General features: G+C 50.8%; 4 protein-coding genes across 9 annotated transcripts; 2 read left to right on the forward strand and 2 right to left on the reverse strand.

The window, feature by feature from the left end:
• Window positions 1–114: 114 nt before the first annotated feature.
• srsf4 (serine and arginine rich splicing factor 4) lies at window positions 115–3,571 on the reverse strand. 3 transcript variants are annotated; one of them, XM_011609328.2, is made up of 7 exons: window positions 3,394–3,571; window positions 2,832–2,971; window positions 1,958–2,020; window positions 1,498–1,604; window positions 1,193–1,407; window positions 948–1,025; window positions 115–850 (listed from the first exon to the last, which is right to left on the reverse strand). In XM_011609328.2, the coding sequence occupies exons 1-7, from the start codon at window positions 3,498–3,500 to the stop codon at window positions 373–375; spliced, it is 1,188 nt and encodes a 395-aa protein (XP_011607630.1). In that variant the 5' UTR covers window positions 3,501–3,571; the 3' UTR covers window positions 115–372. The 3 variants fall into 3 exon arrangements, with proteins under 3 accessions (XP_011607630.1, XP_003969239.1, XP_029700554.1); XM_003969190.3 differs by lacking the exon at window positions 1,958–2,020 and having other exon boundaries at window positions 3,394–3,570; XM_029844694.1 differs by lacking the exon at window positions 1,958–2,020 and having other exon boundaries at window positions 1,498–1,607; window positions 3,394–3,570.
• Window positions 3,572–3,723: 152 nt separating this feature from the next.
• Window positions 3,724–6,536, forward strand: xkr8.3 (XK related 8, tandem duplicate 3). 2 transcript variants are annotated; one of them, XM_011609261.2, is made up of 3 exons: window positions 3,724–4,540; window positions 4,824–5,011; window positions 5,092–6,536. In XM_011609261.2, exons 1-3 carry the CDS (start codon window positions 4,206–4,208, stop codon window positions 5,832–5,834), a joined length of 1,266 nt encoding a protein of 421 aa, XP_011607563.2. In that variant the 5' UTR covers window positions 3,724–4,205; the 3' UTR covers window positions 5,835–6,536.
• An 89-nt stretch (window positions 6,537–6,625) lies between these two features.
• On the forward strand, window positions 6,626–9,882 carry LOC101070217 (XK-related protein 8-like). The gene is made up of 3 exons (XM_003969228.3): window positions 6,626–7,070; window positions 7,748–7,941; window positions 8,034–9,882. The coding sequence occupies exons 1-3, from the start codon at window positions 6,775–6,777 to the stop codon at window positions 8,783–8,785; spliced, it is 1,242 nt and encodes a 413-aa protein (XP_003969277.2). The 5' UTR covers window positions 6,626–6,774; the 3' UTR covers window positions 8,786–9,882.
• Window positions 9,883–10,277: 395 nt separating this feature from the next.
• Window positions 10,278–18,647, reverse strand: eya3 (EYA transcriptional coactivator and phosphatase 3). Of its 3 annotated transcripts, none has more exons than XM_011609324.2 (19): window positions 18,508–18,647; window positions 17,299–17,393; window positions 17,051–17,100; window positions 16,846–16,925; window positions 16,688–16,768; window positions 16,531–16,579; window positions 15,855–15,964; window positions 15,512–15,649; window positions 15,265–15,353; window positions 14,667–14,844; window positions 14,415–14,584; window positions 14,260–14,343; window positions 14,097–14,186; window positions 13,958–14,016; window positions 13,723–13,883; window positions 12,341–12,455; window positions 12,116–12,237; window positions 11,938–12,038; window positions 10,278–11,575 (listed from the first exon to the last, which is right to left on the reverse strand). In XM_011609324.2, exons 2-19 carry the CDS (start codon window positions 17,344–17,346, stop codon window positions 11,495–11,497), a joined length of 1,806 nt encoding a protein of 601 aa, XP_011607626.1. In that variant the 5' UTR covers window positions 17,347–17,393; window positions 18,508–18,647; the 3' UTR covers window positions 10,278–11,494. The 3 variants fall into 3 exon arrangements, with proteins under 3 accessions (XP_011607626.1, XP_003969238.1, XP_029701033.1); XM_003969189.3 differs by having other exon boundaries at window positions 17,299–17,390; window positions 18,508–18,642; XM_029845173.1 differs by lacking the exon at window positions 15,512–15,649 and having other exon boundaries at window positions 17,299–17,390; window positions 18,508–18,642.
• Window positions 18,648–18,982: the final 335 nt, after the last annotated feature.

Here is an 18,982-nt window from a genome sequence, read left to right on the forward strand (position 1 = left end):
ATCCCTGCGCATGAATTGGAAATAAGCACCTTAAAAGGAGGTAGTCATTGATACAACCGGCTTCTACTCTAGAGAGGAGCTCTGAAGCATCGACCCTCAAACACGAGACATCAATTGAGAAGGACACATTAACAAGATTTTTATTGAAATAAAAATGAATTCCACAAATGGTGCCTGATCAAAAGTTCCTACGCGACATTTTCTACAAGAAAGAAAAGCTAAGCTACAGTTTATAAAACAGCGTCTTGTTCTACAAACATCCAGGCGAGACAGCTAATTCAAAGGAAATAAAAGCCAATGTACATAAAAAAGACATGGTGGTTTGGACGCTACAGCTACTTGTCAAAAACAGCAGGGGGTCCTGAGGGGGAACTAGGAGCGGGAACGGGAGCGGGAACGAGAGGGGGAGCGAGATTTAGAGCGAGACTCTGAACGGGAGGCAGAGCGGGAGCGGGAACGAGCTTTGACAGGGGACGGGGAGCGGGACTTGGAATTGGACTTTGACCGTGCCCTGGATTTGGACTCGTCTGGGGAGCGTGAACGCGAGCGAGAGCCCCCCTCAGGCTCTCCTCCCTCCTCGTCACTCTTGGGCTGCTCGCGGCTCTTCGAGCCAGATTTCCTGGAGTGATCTTTGATTCCGGATCTGGAGCGAGACCTGGAACCAGAACGAGACCTGGACCTGGACTCGTCCTTCTTGCCTTTCCTGCCTTCTTTCTTGCTCTTCTTGCTCTTGGGGCTGTGACTTCGACTGCGCTCCTTCATCTTGGCGGCACCGTTGCTGCCCTCCTCCTCCTTGCCCTTCCCCTTGTTCTTCTTGCTGCGGGATCGACTGCGGGAGTGAGAAGCGGCTCTGGGGGAAACGGGTGAAGAAGAGGGGCGAGAAATGAAGACGCCGCAGCCGAACGCGCCGGGCACGAGCAGCCGACGTCACGGAGAACCGGACTCACCTGGAGCGGGAACGGCTGCGGCTGCTGCTATCGCTGCGGCTGCGACTCTTGCGGGATCGGCGGTTCCTGGAGCGAGACCTAAGAACACACAGGAGGACTCTGATGAGCTGGACCCATTACTGACTGGAGGACACTGGGACTAGTTGTCCTCTTCAATATCACCCAGTGGTGGCTCCAGCACCAGAAACGAGACAGAAGCAGCAACTTATGAAGGGACGTGCACACGTCTGGATGATCTTTCTCACCTGGAGCGGCTGCGGCTGCGTGAATAAGAGCGCCTGCGCTTGGCTCCGGGTCTATCTTCAATGAGTCTGATCTTCCTGCCGTTCACCTCGGTGCCGTCCAGCTTCTCCAGGGCCCTCTTCATGTCGGAGTACTGCCTGAACTCGATCACCCCCTCGTTCTTCCGACCCTTGTGGGTGTCGGCATAGGTCACCTCCCCCGCCTGCCTCATGTAGTCCTTTAAAAGACACAAACACTCACGCATGAAGGAGGACCAGATGTGGGCTTTAGAACCTACAGAAAGCGTGGAGCCAGGTCCTCTACGTACCTTCAGGTCCTGCCAACTGCAGCGACTGGAAAGATTCTCAACAATAAGCCGATAATCTGTCCTTATAGGTGGTCCGTACCTGTCTCTGCCCCAGCGGCCATATCCACCTTATAAAGGTAAGAAGGAAACACAGGACACAATGAGGACCTGACCCAACCAGACGTGGTGCATTTATGCTACACTCCAGCTACACACTTAAGTTACTTCGTCTGGGAAAGAAAAAGGAAAAAAAAAAAGTGAAGACAAAAAGAACAAGTCCAATTATTTTATCTGGAAATCTTTAAAAAGCCCTAATCTATTTAAAATACTGTAGCTGATAAATGTAGTCCTACAGCCTAAAAAGACAAATAATTTTAAATTAAAAAACATCACTGATCAAGTACTTACGGTGAACTAAAGTTTCTAAGCTAACTACAAGAAAACATTTGACTTTTATAAAACATGTTCTTTTTTCAGGCACCTATAGAAGCTGAACCCACATCTCTTCCTAACCCCCATGGCATCCTCACCACCCGGCCTGGGCCTAATGGGAAAAGCGGTCTTCATTCACAATGGCTCCCTTTTTTGGTCAGCCCAGGGGCCCAGAATGGTCAAACCACACTCTTGGAAAGGGGGACACCATGGCCAGCAATAGGGGCAGGCAGTCAGCAAAGGACTCTTTCAATTAAAACATCGAGGTTCTTTGTTAAATCTTTACCTTTAAATTAAACAATCATTTTATAGAATAATAAATAGGAATAACACATTAAATGATTACAGATATTTGACATTTGCAACTTAAGACAGCATTATCCTCTCTATCAGCAAGCCATCCCCCATCATTAATTAAAAGTTCTAATTTTCAAAATACTTATCCCGGTCATTGGTGGCTCTGGTGCAAACATTTAAAAACAAGTTTTGGTGTCAAGAGACCCCCCCCCCCTTCCGTCTCGGACCCAGATGGGCCCACTACAAAACTCTTACTGGCCAGTTTATAGTGGGAGCACTGGGGGGAGGGGAGGGGGAAACTCGGGGTGGGAGTTACTAAGTGAGATCCCAACTACAGGACCAGGAGGGAATTGTTGCGAAATCAATTAAAAGGAGGATTTAAACAACTACTTCCAGATCAAAAGCCTGGTCACGACAACAGAACCCTACCAGGCCTACATCAGGCTGGGGGGGGGGGGGCTAAACTCTGGTCCTGTTGTCAGTCCAGATCGTGAATGCACACCAGCCACCAAGGACACGTTCAAGATTTAGCCCCTGAAATTTAGAGCAAAAGCTTCCCTGAAATGAATGAGAACCGGCATGACTGCGGCGCTGCTCCTGGAGGGGATCCTCCTGTAGATACTTACTTCTCCCGCTGTAGCCGCCATCGCGCCGGGGCCCCTTGGTGTGCTCAACTATCACCCGCTCTCCACACAGCTCCTTGCCGTTCAAATCATACACCGCATCGTCGGCATCGCGGGGGTCATCAAATTCAACAAACCCGTACCTGCGGGAAACAGCACACGTTCACTGTAAATCAAAGTTCTCCACCATCGGCTGCAGGTTCGGAGCCTCGGCCCGGCTCGGAGGCCACACCAGTCCCGTTAGATCGTTGTTGGAGCTCGCACATGTTGGCGGGCAACATGGCGACGTGGCCACGTCTGAACCTCGGACCGTCCTGTTATCGGACCGTTCCGAGGTGCTCCGGCAACACCGACGCCCGCGCTAGAACACCGAACCCCCGGTGCAGGAGGACGTATTGTCGCTCAAGATTTGGGCGATTCCCTGAAAGGCGTAGCTAGCTAAAAAAAATCAGCGGTAGTATTAGCAGGCCGCAAAGGCCAGCAAGGCCCAGACGGCGGACGGCTCTCGCCGCGACGCGTGTCCGCACAAACGCGTCGACTGGGAAAAAAAAAACGTTTGCTTTACCCGTTTTTCAAGTCGACCTCCAGGATCTTTCCGTAGCCTTTAAAGAACCTCTCCACGTCGTTCTCCCGGGCTCTGTAACTCAACCGTCCGATATACACCCTCGACATTTTGCTAGCTTCGGTGCTAAATGTGCGTTCCGCCGCTGCAACAATGCCTATAAATGGCGGCCCAATGGCGCGTAGTGGGCGGGGCCTCGGACGGGGGCTAAGCCCTCACCTTTGTCTTCTAGGTAGCCTCCTCAAGCAGACAGTTTTCTGACAGGAAAATGACATGACGGATTTGGTAATTTAGTTATCTTATTCAGATCACAGCTTCAGCCACGTTTCTTTTTATACATCGGATATTGTTTATTTTAATCTTTCCTACGTTCTTGCTTCCACCCTCTCTTACTTTGGAATCCATGATAAGTTGAATCGCATCACATAATATCACAACAGATCGTTGTTGTGATATTAAGTCTGAGACGTTTAAAGGGTGTGTTTCATTATCTATAGCGGTCCGTCCCGGGGTGACGCGTTCCCGCGATGGGCGGGGCTAGCATCAACTCGGACCAGTGTCTTTACAAACAAGCTTGCCGCTCCTCGATGTGGTGCCTATTTTTGGCCCCCGGACCGGCACATTTTCCCCACAAACATGCGAAGAAACTTTTCAACCCTCGGAATAAGCTCAGAACTCAGACGTGAAAGTGGCGACAACTTTACACCTTCAATGGGCTGAAGAACTCCAAGTCCTTTCGGGAGGGAAATAACGGTCCAAAAGTTAGCCGGAGTTAGCATTAGGCAGCGGGTCATGTGACCGCCCGGTCCGCTTTAATGAGAGTTATGGGTCAGGCCACCATCTCCAACTATTCCTGGATCGACTTCGTCTTCTCTGTGATCGGTGTCTTCACTTTTTTCGTGGACTGGGGCGCGGACGTGTGGGTCGCCACCGAGTTCTACTCCAGGGGGGACTTCTTCTGGTTCGGTTTGCTGGTCAGCCTCATGGTTCTGTCGTCTGTCTTGGTCCAGATGTTCAGCTGGTTCTGGCTGAAGTATGACCGGGAACTTCCCGACGTCTGCCGCCAGAGCGGAGGAGGAACGGTGCTGTTCGGGGACCGGGTCCAGCTCTCCTGGCTGCTGCATGTGCTGCAGCTGGGCTTCCTCTGCAGGTCGGTCACCATAGAAACCAACCAAAACGCTCTTTTCTCGGGACTGTAAATAGGTCGCGGGGCAGCATTTCTTTAAGTACCATCACTGCTAAAGAATTCCTGTAGCTGGTTATTAAAAACTGGATTTCCCATCAGTAGCTGGGGCGGATGATAGCATCTGACAGCCGGCACAAACATCCGGGTGTGTCTCAAAAGACAAGTCATGTGCAATAAACGGAGCGGATGAGGTGTGGTCATGGTCGGGGCCGTTGCATCTCCTCTTGTGTCATCTCCACCTCCGCAGGCACATCTCCGCCATACGCCAGGGCTTCAGGGTGTGGTGGCGTCAACAGGAAGGCTCGGAATACGCCGTCTACCTGACCCACGACCTCAGCATGCTGCGGCTCATCGAGACCTTCTCCGAAAGCGCCCCCCAGCTCACCCTGATGGTCCACGTCATGCTGTGCGCCAACAGGGCCCGGACCGTTCAGTGTGAGTGCTCCGGCTTCCTCCCGTTTCCCCTCCCCTGGAGGACGGAGCTGCGCTGACGCTGTTCCTTCTCTGTCCGACAGTCGTGAGCGTCGCCGCGTCCACCACCTCCATAGCCTGGATGGTGGTGGACTACCACCGCTCCCTGCGCGCCTTCCTTCCAGACAAGGCCAAGCAGGGCTGGGGTTCCTCTCTCATCTACTTCCTGTGGAACTTTTTGCTAATCGCGCCTCGTGTCGCAGCTCTCGCCCTCTTCGCCTCCGTCGTCGGGGGGTTCGTGGCCGTCCACTTCCTGCTGCTGTGGTGCGTCTTTGTGATGTGGGCCTGGCTGCAGGGGACAGAATTCATGGACAGCGTCTGCGGGGAGGGACTCTACCGGGCCACCGTGGGCATCATCTGGTACTTCAGCTGGTTCAACGTGGCGGAAGGTCAGACCAGAGGCAGGAGCATCATCTATCATTCCTTCATCACCACGGATGGAGGGATCCTGCTGCTGACGTGGTGGTGCTACAGGGACCCGGTCCAGACCGAGCCCTACGGTCTGGCTCTGCTCGTCACTCTCCTCTTCTCCTACCTCCTCGGGCTGCTCTTCAAAACCGTCTATTATTGCTGCTTCCACCCCACGATGCGGAGGCCCCCGGCGAGAGAGTCCAGTGACCTGCCTGACGCAGAGGTGACCTTCAGGCACTTTTCCATCCAGGACGGCGCCCCGTCGTCCCCCCTTCTCAACAGACGCATGGCGGCCCACGCCGCTCGTTTCTATTCGGAGCGACGGGCCGTCAAAAACCTCGGCGGTGTGGACGCAGCCACGTCCTCCCCTCCGTGATGGTGCTGCCTGGGGTGACCTTCTGGGTCTCCAGCCAAAGGTGAAAGCCAAGCTAAAAAGAGGAACAGCCATTGAAAATCCAGACCAGAACCTGCTGGCTGATCCCAGTTCAAACATGTTAGTCCAGTTCACATCAGTGGTGGTGTTGCTGGTTTGTTCCTGTGTACAGATTAGACCTGCTGGTGAGGACTGGTATCATCAGAACTCCTGCAGCTGCCCGGGCTGGTCTGGTGTCGAGCAGAACATGTGTTTTTAAGCTAATTCCACAGCAGAGTTATATTGTGCTAGTTCAGGTGTGAGGAGGCTGTTTCCCTAAACAGTCGTAAATCAGTAATAACAATAATTCAGATGAATAACAGGCAGTCGGGGGCTGTTTTCTGTTTTTTTATAACTACATTTGGAGAAATGATGGACGTTTTATGGGTGTATCGTGTGTTTCTGCTGAAGGAGGTTGAATGTAGGTTCAACCCTTGTTACAACCTGGTTCCTGCTTGTATTGTTGCTGCAGAACCGGTCCAGATGTGTGTGTTCTAGGTGTCAGCGGAGCGGCTGTGCGTCGGTGTTGTTCAGTGTTTAAATGCTGCGTTTGTTGACTTCTTCATCGGGCGTCTTTGCTGCTAAACTTTTCTTCCAAACAGGTCAAACTGTTCAGGTCTTACCTCATCGTCATGTGCAATCATTAAAGCAGCACCACTCTTCTGACTCTTTTTCCCGTTTCCTCACACTTGTTCCTGTGTCAGCGTGCCTTTAAACGTCGGCCTGGGAGGGGAGAGGGCGGTGGGGGGGGGAGGGCCCTGGGGAACATTTAAATACTGGACTTTGTCACCGGTTACTTTCGGTTGTATTTCGCGGTGGCGGCAGCGAACGGGATCAACAGGCTTCTTCCAGGAGTCGTTTATTCTGCCGAGCTGAAGTGTTCCTCTCGTCTGTGCGAGGCGTCATGGGCGTGTTCAGTTACTCTCCGTGGGATTTTGTGTTCACCTGCCTGGGGCTGCTCTTCCTGCTGCTGGACATCGGGCTGGATATTTTGGCGCTTGTTACTTTCTACCAGGAAAAATCCCATGTGTGCCTCGGGCTCCTCCTGCTTTTCCTCCTGGGCTCCTCGGTCCTGGTCCAGGCTTTCAGCTGGCTGTGGTACAGCTACGAGAACTTCAGCAGACACACGAGGGTGGAGAAGTGCCCCAGCCCGGGACAACTCCTGCTGCTGCACGTGCTGCAGCTGGGAATCTACTTCAGGTTGTGTACACGTTCCAGCAGGCTTCAGGCGGGAATGCAGGGTTTGTCTTCCTTTCCTCTCCTCCGACGGAGCTTCCTCTCGCTCCAGCTGCTCATTAGTTACAGGAAAGCTGCAGTAGGTCGTAAATACAATCACAGTTTTCCCAGCCGACTGGAAAAGAAAGTAAAGATTAATCTGTGGGGCCACATCAGGGCAGACGGCCACTGGGCCAGATGTGCACGTCTGCATAGAAACACTGCTGCCATGCTAATGTTAGCGTACCGTGGAGAGAATCGGCTTCAAACCAACACACCGGTGAGAAGCTTCTCACCATGGTCACAGGCTTTATGTGTTTCACCTCTTTAATAAAGGCAATAACCTTTTTAGGCCAGAATTTGGATTTTTAAAGCTTCTCTAAATGTTATATGTGTTAGTCATTAAGGGTAGATAAATCCAGTGAGGTGATCCACCTACAGAGCAGCAGAGGAAGCTTCCACACCCTCCTCCTCCTCCTCCTCCCTCCTCCTCCTCCTCCTCCTCCTCCTCCTCCTCCTCCTCCTCCTCCTCCTCCTCCTCCTCCTCCTCCTCCTCCTCCTCCTCCTCCTCCTCCTCCTCCTGTCCTGACTGGTTGGTCAAACCCACGTTACAGTTCGGGGCTTTCATACTTCTTCGGTCCCTCTGCCGTCTTCATCCTCAGACATGCCGGTGTGGTGGAGACATCCGTCAATAGCTTCCTTGCCGAGCAGCAGGGTTCCCATGGCGACAACGCCGTCTTCCTGAGCCACGACCTCAGCATGCTGCGGCTGATAGAGACGTTCTCAGAGAGCGCCCCCCAGCTGGTCCTCATGCTCACCATCATCCTGCAGCGAGGCGAGCTCGACCCGGTCACAGGTGCTGCTCATCTTCACGCTGACACCACCAGCACCCGCTGGGCCCCTGAAAAGTGTCTCGGTCTTCCTCTAACAAACGCTCCTCTTCCTCAGCGTTGAAGGCCCTGGGCTCAGCCTCGGCCATCGCCTTCTCCGTGACCATGTACCACCGCTCCCTGCGCTCCTTCCTGCCTGACAAGAAGCAGCAGAACATGGCCTCCTCGGTGGTTTACTTCCTGTGGAACGTGATCCTCATCGCCTCCCGTCTCACCGCTCTGGCGCTCTTCGCCTCCCTGCTGCCCTGCTTCATCTTCGCCCACTTCATCTGCTCCTGGCTGCTGTTCTTCTTCTTCGTGTGGCGGTCGAAGACTGATTTCATGGACAGCCCCGGGGGGGAGTGGCTTTACAGGGCCACCGCGGGCCTCATTTGGTACTTTGACTGGTTTAATGTGGTGGAGGGCAGGACCAGGTACCGGACCCTGCTCTATCACGGCTACATGCTGGCTGACATCTCGCTCCTCTGCGCTCTGTGGTGCTGGAGGACGACCGCCACAGAACAGCCTTATTTCGAACTATCGCCGCTTCAGGCCGTCATCACGGCCGTCTCCGTGGTCGCATGTTACATCCTGGGTCTCTTTATAAAGATGATCTATTACAGACGGTTCCATCCAAACCTCCACAAAGAGGAGCTGAAAGGCTCCACGGTCGACCAAGACGAGGTGGACTCAAATGACGTGGCTTCTCCGGCGATTTTGAACGGGACGGGGGTCAACGAATTGCCTCAGTTCAGGTCCATTCCTCAGGCCTCTGGAGGGAACCACTGCAACAAAAGAATGAGGATTCTGGCGGAGAACTTCTACACCTGACGGGGGGGTTGTGTAAAGCCCGGCAGACGTGGTCGTCTCAACGGCTCTACTGACACCGTCTGGCTGTGGACAGACGTCCTTTCCTTTCCCCAAACACTTGAACGTGTATCGTATAGATTTTTAAATGGAATACGTCTCTTCAACAAGAGACTTTAATCAGCTGCCAGTGGTGAAGTCTCTGGTCTGCCGGTTTTAAACGTTTTGAACGTCCTCTAAATGAACCGTCAGGTCAGATTGTGATGATGTCATGTTTAATTTAAAATGAAACCGATTTTAATTTATTATCTTTAAAATATTTAAATACAAGGGTTTGTAGAAAACAAATCGGAATATTGTTTACCATAAATATTGTACAAGTATTTACACCTTGTCATTATTACTATTACCTATATTATATTACCTGTCTATTTTATTAAAATATTCATACTCAGGTTTCAAACTGCTTTAGAATTTATTTACACTCTTGTCTGGAGTACAGAGGAAAAACAGCTGGACAAAGTTAATGATTGTAATTCATTTAGCCTGGCCGATTAGAATAGTTACAGTCTGACATCCAGGCTCTTCACCAGCCTGTGGCCTTAAAAATGAGATGAAATACATAAAATACAGCCACGTGAAGAGTATTTGGCATTGAAAAGAAGACAGAACAGTCACCGTGTCGACGGCCGTCGTGTTCTCCACAGACATGCAAAGAAAGAAAGTAGAAAAGAGGGATTGTATTTGGTTCCTCACCCAGTAAATGAAGGTCGTCTCTAAATCAGCGTTAATCACACAGTTTCAGATGGTGATTGTCTCCAAGCAACCGAGTACGATGAAGAGCCTCCGTCCATCAGGGCGCACGTGTGATTGTCAAGAAGACCCACGAGCACGACTGCTTTGAGTGACACAGGTCACGGGGGGGCTCGTCGACGCGCACGCACGCACAGCGGGAGAATACGACCGTCTTCTAACACAGACGAGTGAATTAAAACGAGCGCGTAACAAAGGCAGGACTCTCACATGCACTTTAAAATAATGAAACCGAAGAGAACACTTTGGATAACAACAGTGAAATGAAGGATTTCAGACGTTTACACGTTTCCCTTTGAGAATATGCAAACCGAGGACGGTTAAAGGCACAATATAAATATACACTCAGGCAACACAAATGAAACACACATTCTTCACATCCAGCTGCATGTGTAAATACAGACATCTTCATCGGGCTCAGTATTGACCTTCGACCCCTCCTGATTCTCCAAATGAAAAGTGTGTTGGACAGTCAGAATCTTGGGGGTTTCCCAACTGGAACCAGCTCCTGACTTAAGTGCTGACTGAGCTTGAGAAGCAGCAGAGCAGCAGCGGCAGCAGCCACAGAGCAGCAGAGCAGCAGCAGCATCTGCAGAGCAGCAGAGCAGCAGCAGCAGCAGAGCAGCAGCAGAGCGGCTGCAGCAGAGCAGCAGAGCAGCAGCAGCATCTGCAGAGCAGCAGAGCAGCAGCAGCAGAGCAGCAGCAGCAGAGCAGCAGCAGAGCGGCTGCAGCAGAGCAGCAGAGCAGCAGCAGCAGAGCAGCAGCAGCAGAGCAGCAGCAGCAGAGCAGCAGCGCTGACACATCCGACACAGCTCAGGCTCAGCAGGTCCCTGCTCTGAGGAATCCTGCTGAAGTAGTGCTGAGGGAAAACTGCTGCAGCTCCACAACTGAGCAGAGTCAGAGGGACGTGGACAGGGTCCTGAGACGTCAGAGGCTGCGACGTCTCAGCTTGGATGGGCGAGGAGACACAGAAAGGTCCCCCCCAGCTGGGGCCACACCCCCTGCAGGTGAGCCTCTGCTGAGGCTGAGATCACAACTGGTTCATGACCAGAAAAGCAAAGGTTTGGAGGTGGAACGGGTGCATTTCCTAACACACTAATGCTTGTCAGGTTCAACACTGCTCAAGTTGGCCTGGGGCAGCTGTGAAGTGGTGGGACTGACGCCTGTCCTCAGCTGACTGTGTGGGAGGACGGATGGACAGAGGGACACCTCAGGCTTCACGTCCTAAACCGCTGCTAATTTGTTCGGTAGAGGGAGGAAGTAAGACTTTTGTCTGCTCTCCAAGTGCAAATCAGCTTCCTTCTTTCGGGTGACAGAAGGTTGGTTTGTGACTCTCACCACAGCTCACACGTATGTCACCAGAGCTGGAACGCGAGGTCACCTGACACGCACGCTCCAGGTCAGGAGGGGAAGTCACGACAGGGTTATACATAATGAACACACATTTAGAGATTCCGTGAAAAGGAACGAGATGATTGTGTTGGGAGGGTCAGGACAGAGGGTAGTCTTCAAGGTCCAGTATGAAATACAAAAACCAGCATCGATGATGGTTTTACAAGAAGCTCCCAGGACTCAAAAGACCTTTGATTATGTAGTCCAGCAGGGGGAGCTGTGATTACCAGAGCAAATTCAGATTGTTTTAAATAACAAAGGCCAGAGATGAGAAAACGTTTTTCCCTTCTGTGTCCAGATCAGTGCCAGGTTCATATGTGGAGAAGGTAGCTGCCACAGAGGAGAGAGAGCTGCTCCGGTCTTTCCCAACATCAGCTCCATACCCAAAATCTGCCTCAGGACGGATTCTGTAGCCGTCAGAAAGGTCTTCTTAAAATGTGTGTGTCTTTTGGTTTGTGGAAGGCTTCCCTAGATCGAGGCCTCCTCCAGCAAGCCACAGGTGGACGACGACACTCGGCACAGCTTCCTTTATAAGAAGTCCAGCTCCAGCGCTTGGTGTAGAGACACCAGATCCCCGTGGGTGGAGATACGCCAGAATGGCATGTTGTGCTACCAGAAGAGACAGAAAAGATCTCAAATCAGAGTCAGTAAAAGAGAAGAACTTGGTTATGAGAGGCTGTGGCTCAGGCCTGATATGGTTCCTCTGGTGACTAAGGACAGATGCAGACCTGTGACATCACACGTCTGTGAATGGAGAGGGACGCTACCTAATCACCATCCTAATGACTTTGGTTCTCCCAGTGGGGAGAAGACTGGGAGAAAAGACCCCCAGGACGGGTGACACACGGGCAGATTTATACCGTAGCAGCAGTCAAATATTAAGAGTGTGACGCCATCACAGAGAAGCAGCCTCCAGGGAGCCACGCCCACTAAACCAAAACCGGACAGACCGGGAGACACAAACTATGCACCTGCTTTGCTGCGAATTCTTCATCTCGACCATCACCTATGACCACGTAGGTCACCTTCTTCCCAAAACGTGAAACAATCCTCTCAAAGCAGCTCTCCTTCCCTGGAAGTAAAGCAGAAGACCAGTGAAGACCAGATCCTGCCGGTCCACCCAGCACCTCCACACCAGTTCCACAGTACCTATCTTTGTAGCACTGTAGATGTTCTCGATGGGGAAGACGTCTCCAAGACCGTAGAGCAGCACTTTGGCCAGAGCTGGGACCAGCTGAGTGGTGGTGACCAACACATTCATACACTTTCCCCTGTTGGTGGGACACAAAAACACAGACACATAAACACAAACACACAATCAGAAATTAGCAGGACTCTGGGGCCAAAGCTGCTTCTCTTCAGAAGGTTCCTGACCTGGACTGGATGTGCAGTAGAGACTTGAGTGCTGTGGTGAGCCAAGAATCTGTAACGTTCTCAATCTCAGAGCGCAGCCGCAGCAGCAGCTCCCTCTTCATGGGGCTCAGAAGACCTGATGGGGACCAATAGGAACACAAGCTCAGCATCAGTGGGGTTAAATAGAACACATCAAACACAATATGAAATTACTCACATTTTTCTACAGTCTGTGTTAACCTGTGTGAGTGTTCCCTGAATCTGCCCTATCTTAGAGGGTTAACCTGTGTGAGTGTTCCCTGAATCTGCCCTATCTTAGAGGGTTAACCTGTGTGAGTGTTCCCTGAATCTGCCCTATCTTAGAGGGTTAACCTGTGTGAGTGTTCCCTGAATCTGCCCTATCTTAGAGGGTTAACCTGTGTGAGTGTTCCCTGAATCTGCCCTATCTTAGAGGGTTAACCTGTGTGAGTGTTTCCTAAAGCTGCCCTGTCTTAGAGGGTTAACCTGTGTCAATGTTCCCTGATGCTGCCCTATCTTAGAGGGTTGACCTGTGTGAGTGTTCCCTGAATCTGCCCTATCTTAGAGGGTTAACCTGTGTGAGTGTTCCCTGAATCTGCCCTATCTTAGAGGGTTAACCTGTGTGAGTGTTCCCTGAATCTGCCCTATCTTAGAGGGTTAACCTGTGTCAATGTTCCCTGATGCTGCCCTATCTTAGAGGGTTGACCTGTGTGAGTGTTCCCTGAATCTGCCCTATCTTAGAGGGTTAACCTGTGTGAGTGTTCCCTGAATCTGCCCTATCTTAGAGGGTTAACCTGTGTGAGTGTTCCCTGAATCTGCCCTATCTTAGAGGGTTAACCTGTGTCAATGTTCCCTGATGCTGCCCTATCTTAGAGGGTTAACCTGTGTGAGTGTTCCCTGAATCTGCCCTATCTTAGAGGGTTAACCTGTGTGAGTGTTCCCTGAATCTGCCCTATCTTAGAGGGTTAACCTGTGTCAGTGTTCCCTGAATCTGCCCTATCTTAGAGGGTTAACCTGTGTGAGTGTTCCCTGAATCTGCCCTATCTTAGAGGGTTAACCTGTGTGAGTGTTCCCTGAATCTGCCCTATCTTAGAGGGTTAACCTGTGTCAGTGTTCCCTGAATCTGCCCTATCTTAGAGGGTTAACCTGTGTGAGTGTTCCCTGAATCTGCCCTATCTTAGAGGGTTAACCTGTGTGAGTGTTCCCTGAATCTGCCCTATCTTAGAGGGTTAACCTGTGTGAGTGTTCCCTGAATCTGCCCTATCTTAGAGGGTTAACCTGTGTGAGTGTTCCCTGAATCTGCCCTATTTTAGAGGGTTAACCTGTGTCAATGTTCCCTGAAGCTGCCCTATCTTAGAGGGTTAACCTGAGGTGAACCTACTGACCTCCAACATTTCCTTTATAACCGTTGTAGATCTCTTTTAAGCGCCGGTACCTAAAGGCCAGTTTGCGCATCCACTCCACCCCTCCCTGAACACCTGTGGTTGCTCCCGACGCCCCTCCACCACTGGCACCATTAAAGCCATCAGCCAAGAAGTTATAGTTACTGGAGCAGGAAAAAGCAGAAGGTGTGGAAATGTTGGACTAACATCTGTGTTAGTAGACGATTCAATAACAAACCTCAGTTCTTGGCCATTATCATCAGAGGCAACATCCTCAATGTGGACTTGATCACATTCCTAGAAGATCAAAGAACATTCCTGGTGAGGCTTGATTAATTGGAGCTTCCAGCCACACAGGTGAGACAGTCAGAGCACACCTCTAGGTCGTTGAAGAAAAGGTGAGTGTCTGCCAGCTCAAAGATCAGCTCCTCCATCTGCAGACCCAAGTTCAGCACAGTTGCTGGATCCTGAACAGAGGAACAGTCAGAAGGGTCGTTCCCAGGTTGCTCCTCATCATCTATCAGCGCCCCAGAAACAAACCTTTCCAAACTTCTGTGCATAGGAGCCAGTGAGGAGAGAGTGGAAGATGATGATGGTCTCATCCAAGTCCCACAGAAAGATCCGCTAAAAGACAGAAGACATTTAGAGACACGTGCTGTGAGGACTGAGGGCGGATGATGGGCTGGGGTGACCACCTCCAAGTCGTTTTCAGCAGCTGGAGAACTGTCACACTTCCTCCCCTTCCCTTTGGCTTTCCCAACAGAATTCCTACGTCCAACCTCGTCTTGCTCTCTGGCTCCAGGGGGAGGAGCCAGGCCGGCAGGTAGGGCCGCCCCTGCTGGGAGGGTCTCTGGGGGGGACACGTCTGAGGACAAAATGTCTGAACTGAGTGGCTGAATGATCAAACGTACATGTCCACCTTCAGGACATCAAAGCTCTGAAGTTACCTCTGGGGGGCAATCCAGCCGAGGCCGCCTGCTCCGACTTTACAGCGGAGTATTCTGCCACCCCCAGGCCAGTGCTGTGGTCATCACTGCTGGGCAGCCCCGCTGGCACATAACTGGGAGGCAGCGCAGTGTAATACTGGGAGAACTGGTTCTGTCCCAGAGAGCTGTAGCTGAATTCCTGGAGAGTTTTGAAAAGATCATCCAGATCATCCACATTCAGCAGAGGTTTACATTTATGTCTACTCAGAGCACTGACAAAGTCATTGGATTCATTCGACCGTGTGTCCTGTGTATTATGTCTTTACTGGGACTTCCTGTTAACCAGACTGGATCTTACTGCTGCTCTGGAACCAGATACACCATCCAGACCCCTCAGCTCAGAGGTGGGTTACTCTGCTCCTCATCTGTGGGACAAATGTCCACTAAGACCTTTTAACCTTCAGGCCTGAACTGGTATGGTTTCCTTTCTTATTTTCCTTTTGTCCTCTATGATTTTGACATCTGCCTCTGTGAAGCCTAACCTTTGAGCCGTCCCAGTAATGACACCAGTAAGAAACACCGAATAAGGCAGGACCAGCGAACCCTGAAGGATACCGACCTGTTGAGTGGCTGTGGTGGTGCCGGTCGTGGTGGCGGCTGTAGCTGAAAGGATGCTGGAGTATACACTGGATGTTGTGAAGCTTGACCCTGGAGATAAAGAGTTAAAATATCTTTAACTCTTTATCTCACACACACTACTACCACTGACAAATGAAAGGAGAGGGAAATAGAGCTGTGCTGCAGTGGGATATCCCTTCAGAGAGTCTGACTGCATTGGTTTGTGGGACAGAGAGGATGAAGCTTGCCTTGGTTGGGATATGAGTGGTGCAGGTGGGCTGGCTGCGCGGAGGTGTATGTGCTGCTGAAGCTGAGAAACCCAGGCTGGCCACCAGAGGGCGCATCAGGCAGCCCAGTCTCTGTTTTAATGCCAGGCCACATAGCACCTGAAGACGGAAGAGAGCAGGGGAAGCAGGGTATGAAAGAGGAGGAGAAGGAAGGGCATTACAGGAGGCAGCAGCAGCAGCAGAGTGAAGAGCCCTGTGTCTTCAGCTTAAGAGGAGGACTTTGCAAGGCAGCATAAGCCTCTAAAGGGAAGTGAGTGACTGTTAAAGATAAAATCAGGCTGAGAGCAGAAGAGCTGGGACTAACCAAAAGGTGGGAGGCCATAAGTCTGGCCAGTCTGTGGGAAAGTGGAGTATACGGTGGACTGCGCCAGAGGAGGAAACACCACCTGACTGGGGTAGGAGGTCACCGTGGGGCTGCAAGAGTCAAAGACACCAAAAGAGTGGTTACCGTGGCATCAAACCTGGAGCGTTACGCTTGTCATTCACAGGTTTTACTAAAAACAATAAACATGAAAAACAAATCTGCATTTGAACGAGTAAGAGGTTTAACCAGGCCTCTAACGTCAGAATCCCAGCATGTCAAAATAGAAATGTGGAGCTCTGTTGGTCAAAAGCTACAGGTCAGGTCGGGTTAATCCACACTGGCGGCTCACATTAAGCCTCCATCTGGCCTCAGAATTTGCTTGTACGGTTGTATAATGACTCGTTAAGCCTTCTCTTCTTACTTTGAGTGGACGTTGTAATCGAGAGGCAACTCAGGGCTCCAGCACCGTAGGTGAGGGAGGATAACGGCTCTGCTGCATAACTGCAGATATGTGAAGCTACACAGCCATCTCCACCCTACTGTCAGTAGGGACAGACGTCCCTGCTAAAACAAGCGCGTCCACACTCGCCTGGACGGGCACGTGAGACAAATTACCCTCTGAAGCCATGAAGCTTCAGGAAGGGCACCATGCTGAGAAGGTCCAGCATGTTCTCACCTGCTGACTTGGTAAACATCCGAGCTGTATTCAGAGGGAGCCGCTGCGTCTAAACGGAGACAACAAGACTTCAGTTTCACACAGTAAACAAGTTTAAGTAAACAAAAAAAAACCATTTTCAGGTGGGTAAATGGTTAATTGTAGGTTGTGTTCGTACCAGAATGTGTGTAAGAGGTGAGAGACTCATCACACCCTTGAGCTGCTGCCCTAGTGTCTGCCTCCGCCTGCTGCCGCTCACCTACAGCCAGCAAATACAGGACGTTTCCATACATCTGCCAAAGCCTTCACATCACTCGTGCTGCTGCTGCTGCTCACCTGGATCAAGCTGGGCTGCAGACAGAGAAGAATAGGACCTCTGCTGCTCCACTGGACTCCCAGTATCACCACTGACGTTACTGGAAGACAGAGGAAACAGCAACACAAATGATCCAAAGACAGGAGGCAGACGATGGAGCATAAACACACACGCGCCCGCGCACACACACACACACACACAACAGCATCAATTTAAGACTCCAACCTTGGCTCTTTCTCCAGGCTGTTGTCCGTCTCAAGCTTTGCCTTCTTTGCCTACACACACACACACACACACACACACACACACACACACACACACAAGAGAGACTGAGGACACACACTTCAATATAATAGCTTATATCTAATACGGCCAGAAAACAATTAGACATTAGGAGACAAACTGTAAAAGCACCTTTGAAGCTCAACACAAATGCTTAAATGTGCACAGTTTTCCACCGTGCACGGACTCACCGGCAGCTCCTGCGAGTCCTCCATCTCTGCAGCAGAGCGACTGGACATGTCTCCACAGGTTAGTCTCTGGACCTTGACAGTCTGTCTGGATCCTGCTTCACAGAACCAGAAGAACACGCTCACAGACGGTCCAGAGTTCCAGCTTTAGGGAACCTTCTAACTCTGCACTGGTTCTTGATGGGTCCTAACTGGGACAAGCTGCTTATCTCTGACATGTGTGTTGGGAGTGTCAAAGCATCCCCCCTCTTATCTGTATTTATTTTATTTTTTTCCTGTCTCTTTACTCTGCATACGCTGCTACTATAATTCAATTTCCCCACGGGGATGAATAAAGTTCATCTTAATCTTAATCTCACATCAAACAGATCCATTCTCAGCCAACAGTGGGACATTTTCACCAGCAGACCTGATGGTGCCACCTGTACACCTGTTGAAGCTTACCTGCCCAGCCTCATCAGACAGGAGGCAGGAACTAAGACCTGGTACAGGATAGAGTCCATCCCAGCTTCATCGGGCTGTTTTTACTATTCTGCTTAGAAATCCCGCATTTAATAGAGAAAAATGGCACTGACATAAAGGGTCTGATTGTTGCCGTTTAATTGGAGAAGAAGACGCAGAAAACGGTTTGAAGTGTATTGAGCTTAATTAACTTTCCTAATTAATCCAGGTTTGCTGTGGTCACAGCTCCAGTTATTAGCCGACATTAGCTGAAGACAGCAAACACCAGACGAACAGTCTGCTTTGGTGGTGAAGTTCCAAATTAGACCAATTCCATTTCAGCATTAGGTCGCTTAAACAAAAAAAACCTTCGAGCGTAGAAGATTAAAATTAGCGATCAATAATCAATACTCTGGGGCTTCTGCCGCACCGCTGCAGCATTTAGACGCTGCCCGACAGGTTAGCGGAGGCTGCAGCTAAAACCCACCTCTATATTCTACTTCTACCAACTAGGACAGCCCTGACGTGTCCGTGGGAAGTTGTTAGTTGGACTCTGGTGTTTGGTGACTACCTGGTAAAGCTAACAAAGACTTACTAACTGTGCTCATGCAGGAACTTTTCTCTTCCATTAAATAGCCGGCGCCAGCAGCAGTTGGAGCGCCTATTAAAGCGGCATCGTGTGAAAGCATCTCACTCCCGTTACTCCGAAATACAAATCCAAGCACTCAGGTCACGGTCGCCAACAAACATATTGATCACCACCAGACTTACCATTGAAGGGGTGAATGGAAAACGCTTTTAAAGAAGCGTCAGAAACGGGATCCACGGACTCAAGCTTTGTCTGTTGTTAGGGAGCACTATTTTGCAGGAAGTTGTCGACCCTCGTCTACTGCGCATGCGCACATGGTCGGCATTCAAAAGTCAAGGCGACGGAGGACGACAGGTGTGGTGACGGCAGTGTTTATGCGGCCAGAAAATGAAGGGGAAAAACCCAAATAATCTGAACGTGGTCACTCAGTTTCTTCAAACTACTGACAGAGCTGTTATTTCCGAAGAATCTGTACAGAAACCCACTCTAAAATAGAGCAAGTATGACCGACTTGACATGTATTCAGGTCTTACTTACCGTATTGTTGCTTTTGTTCCACTCAGTGATGCAGCTGTTAACGTCAGAAAGATGCATTATTGTTATATGCACACGTTCCTATACACGAACATACAGGGAACACATGCAGCCTTTGCGGGA

This window comes from Takifugu rubripes, chromosome 12 (genome assembly GCF_901000725.2).
Source record: "Takifugu rubripes chromosome 12, fTakRub1.2, whole genome shotgun sequence".
In the NCBI taxonomy this organism is placed as follows: Eukaryota; Metazoa; Chordata; class Actinopteri; order Tetraodontiformes; family Tetraodontidae; genus Takifugu; species Takifugu rubripes.

Coding starts and splice junctions, on each gene's coding strand:
- srsf4 (XM_011609328.2), bottom strand. CDS start 3,500: ATGTCGAGGGTGTATATCGGACGGTTGAGTTACAGAGCCCGGGAGAAC. Junction 2,972..3,393: donor GAGGTCGACTTGAAAAACGG/GTAAAGCAAACG, acceptor TGTTTCCCGCAG/GTACGGGTTTGTTGAATTTG. Junction 851..947: donor CGCAGCCGTTCCCGCTCCAG/GTGAGTCCGGTT, acceptor CGTTTCCCCCAG/AGCCGCTTCTCACTCCCGCA.
- xkr8.3 (XM_011609261.2), top strand. CDS start 4,206: ATGAGAGTTATGGGTCAGGCCACCATCTCCAACTATTCCTGGATCGAC. Junction 4,541..4,823: donor CAGCTGGGCTTCCTCTGCAG/GTCGGTCACCAT, acceptor CCACCTCCGCAG/GCACATCTCCGCCATACGCC. Junction 5,012..5,091: donor CAGGGCCCGGACCGTTCAGT/GTGAGTGCTCCG, acceptor TCTGTCCGACAG/TCGTGAGCGTCGCCGCGTCC.
- LOC101070217 (XM_003969228.3), top strand. CDS start 6,775: ATGGGCGTGTTCAGTTACTCTCCGTGGGATTTTGTGTTCACCTGCCTG. Junction 7,071..7,747: donor CAGCTGGGAATCTACTTCAG/GTTGTGTACACG, acceptor CTTCATCCTCAG/ACATGCCGGTGTGGTGGAGA. Junction 7,942..8,033: donor CGAGCTCGACCCGGTCACAG/GTGCTGCTCATC, acceptor CCTCTTCCTCAG/CGTTGAAGGCCCTGGGCTCA.
- eya3 (XM_011609324.2), bottom strand. CDS start 17,346: ATGTCCAGTCGCTCTGCTGCAGAGATGGAGGACTCGCAGGAGCTGCCG. Junction 16,580..16,687: donor CACCTCTTACACACATTCTG/GTACGAACACAA, acceptor GTCTCCGTTTAG/ACGCAGCGGCTCCCTCTGAA. Junction 14,017..14,096: donor TTTTCTTCAACGACCTAGAG/GTGTGCTCTGAC, acceptor TTGATCTTCTAG/GAATGTGATCAAGTCCACAT.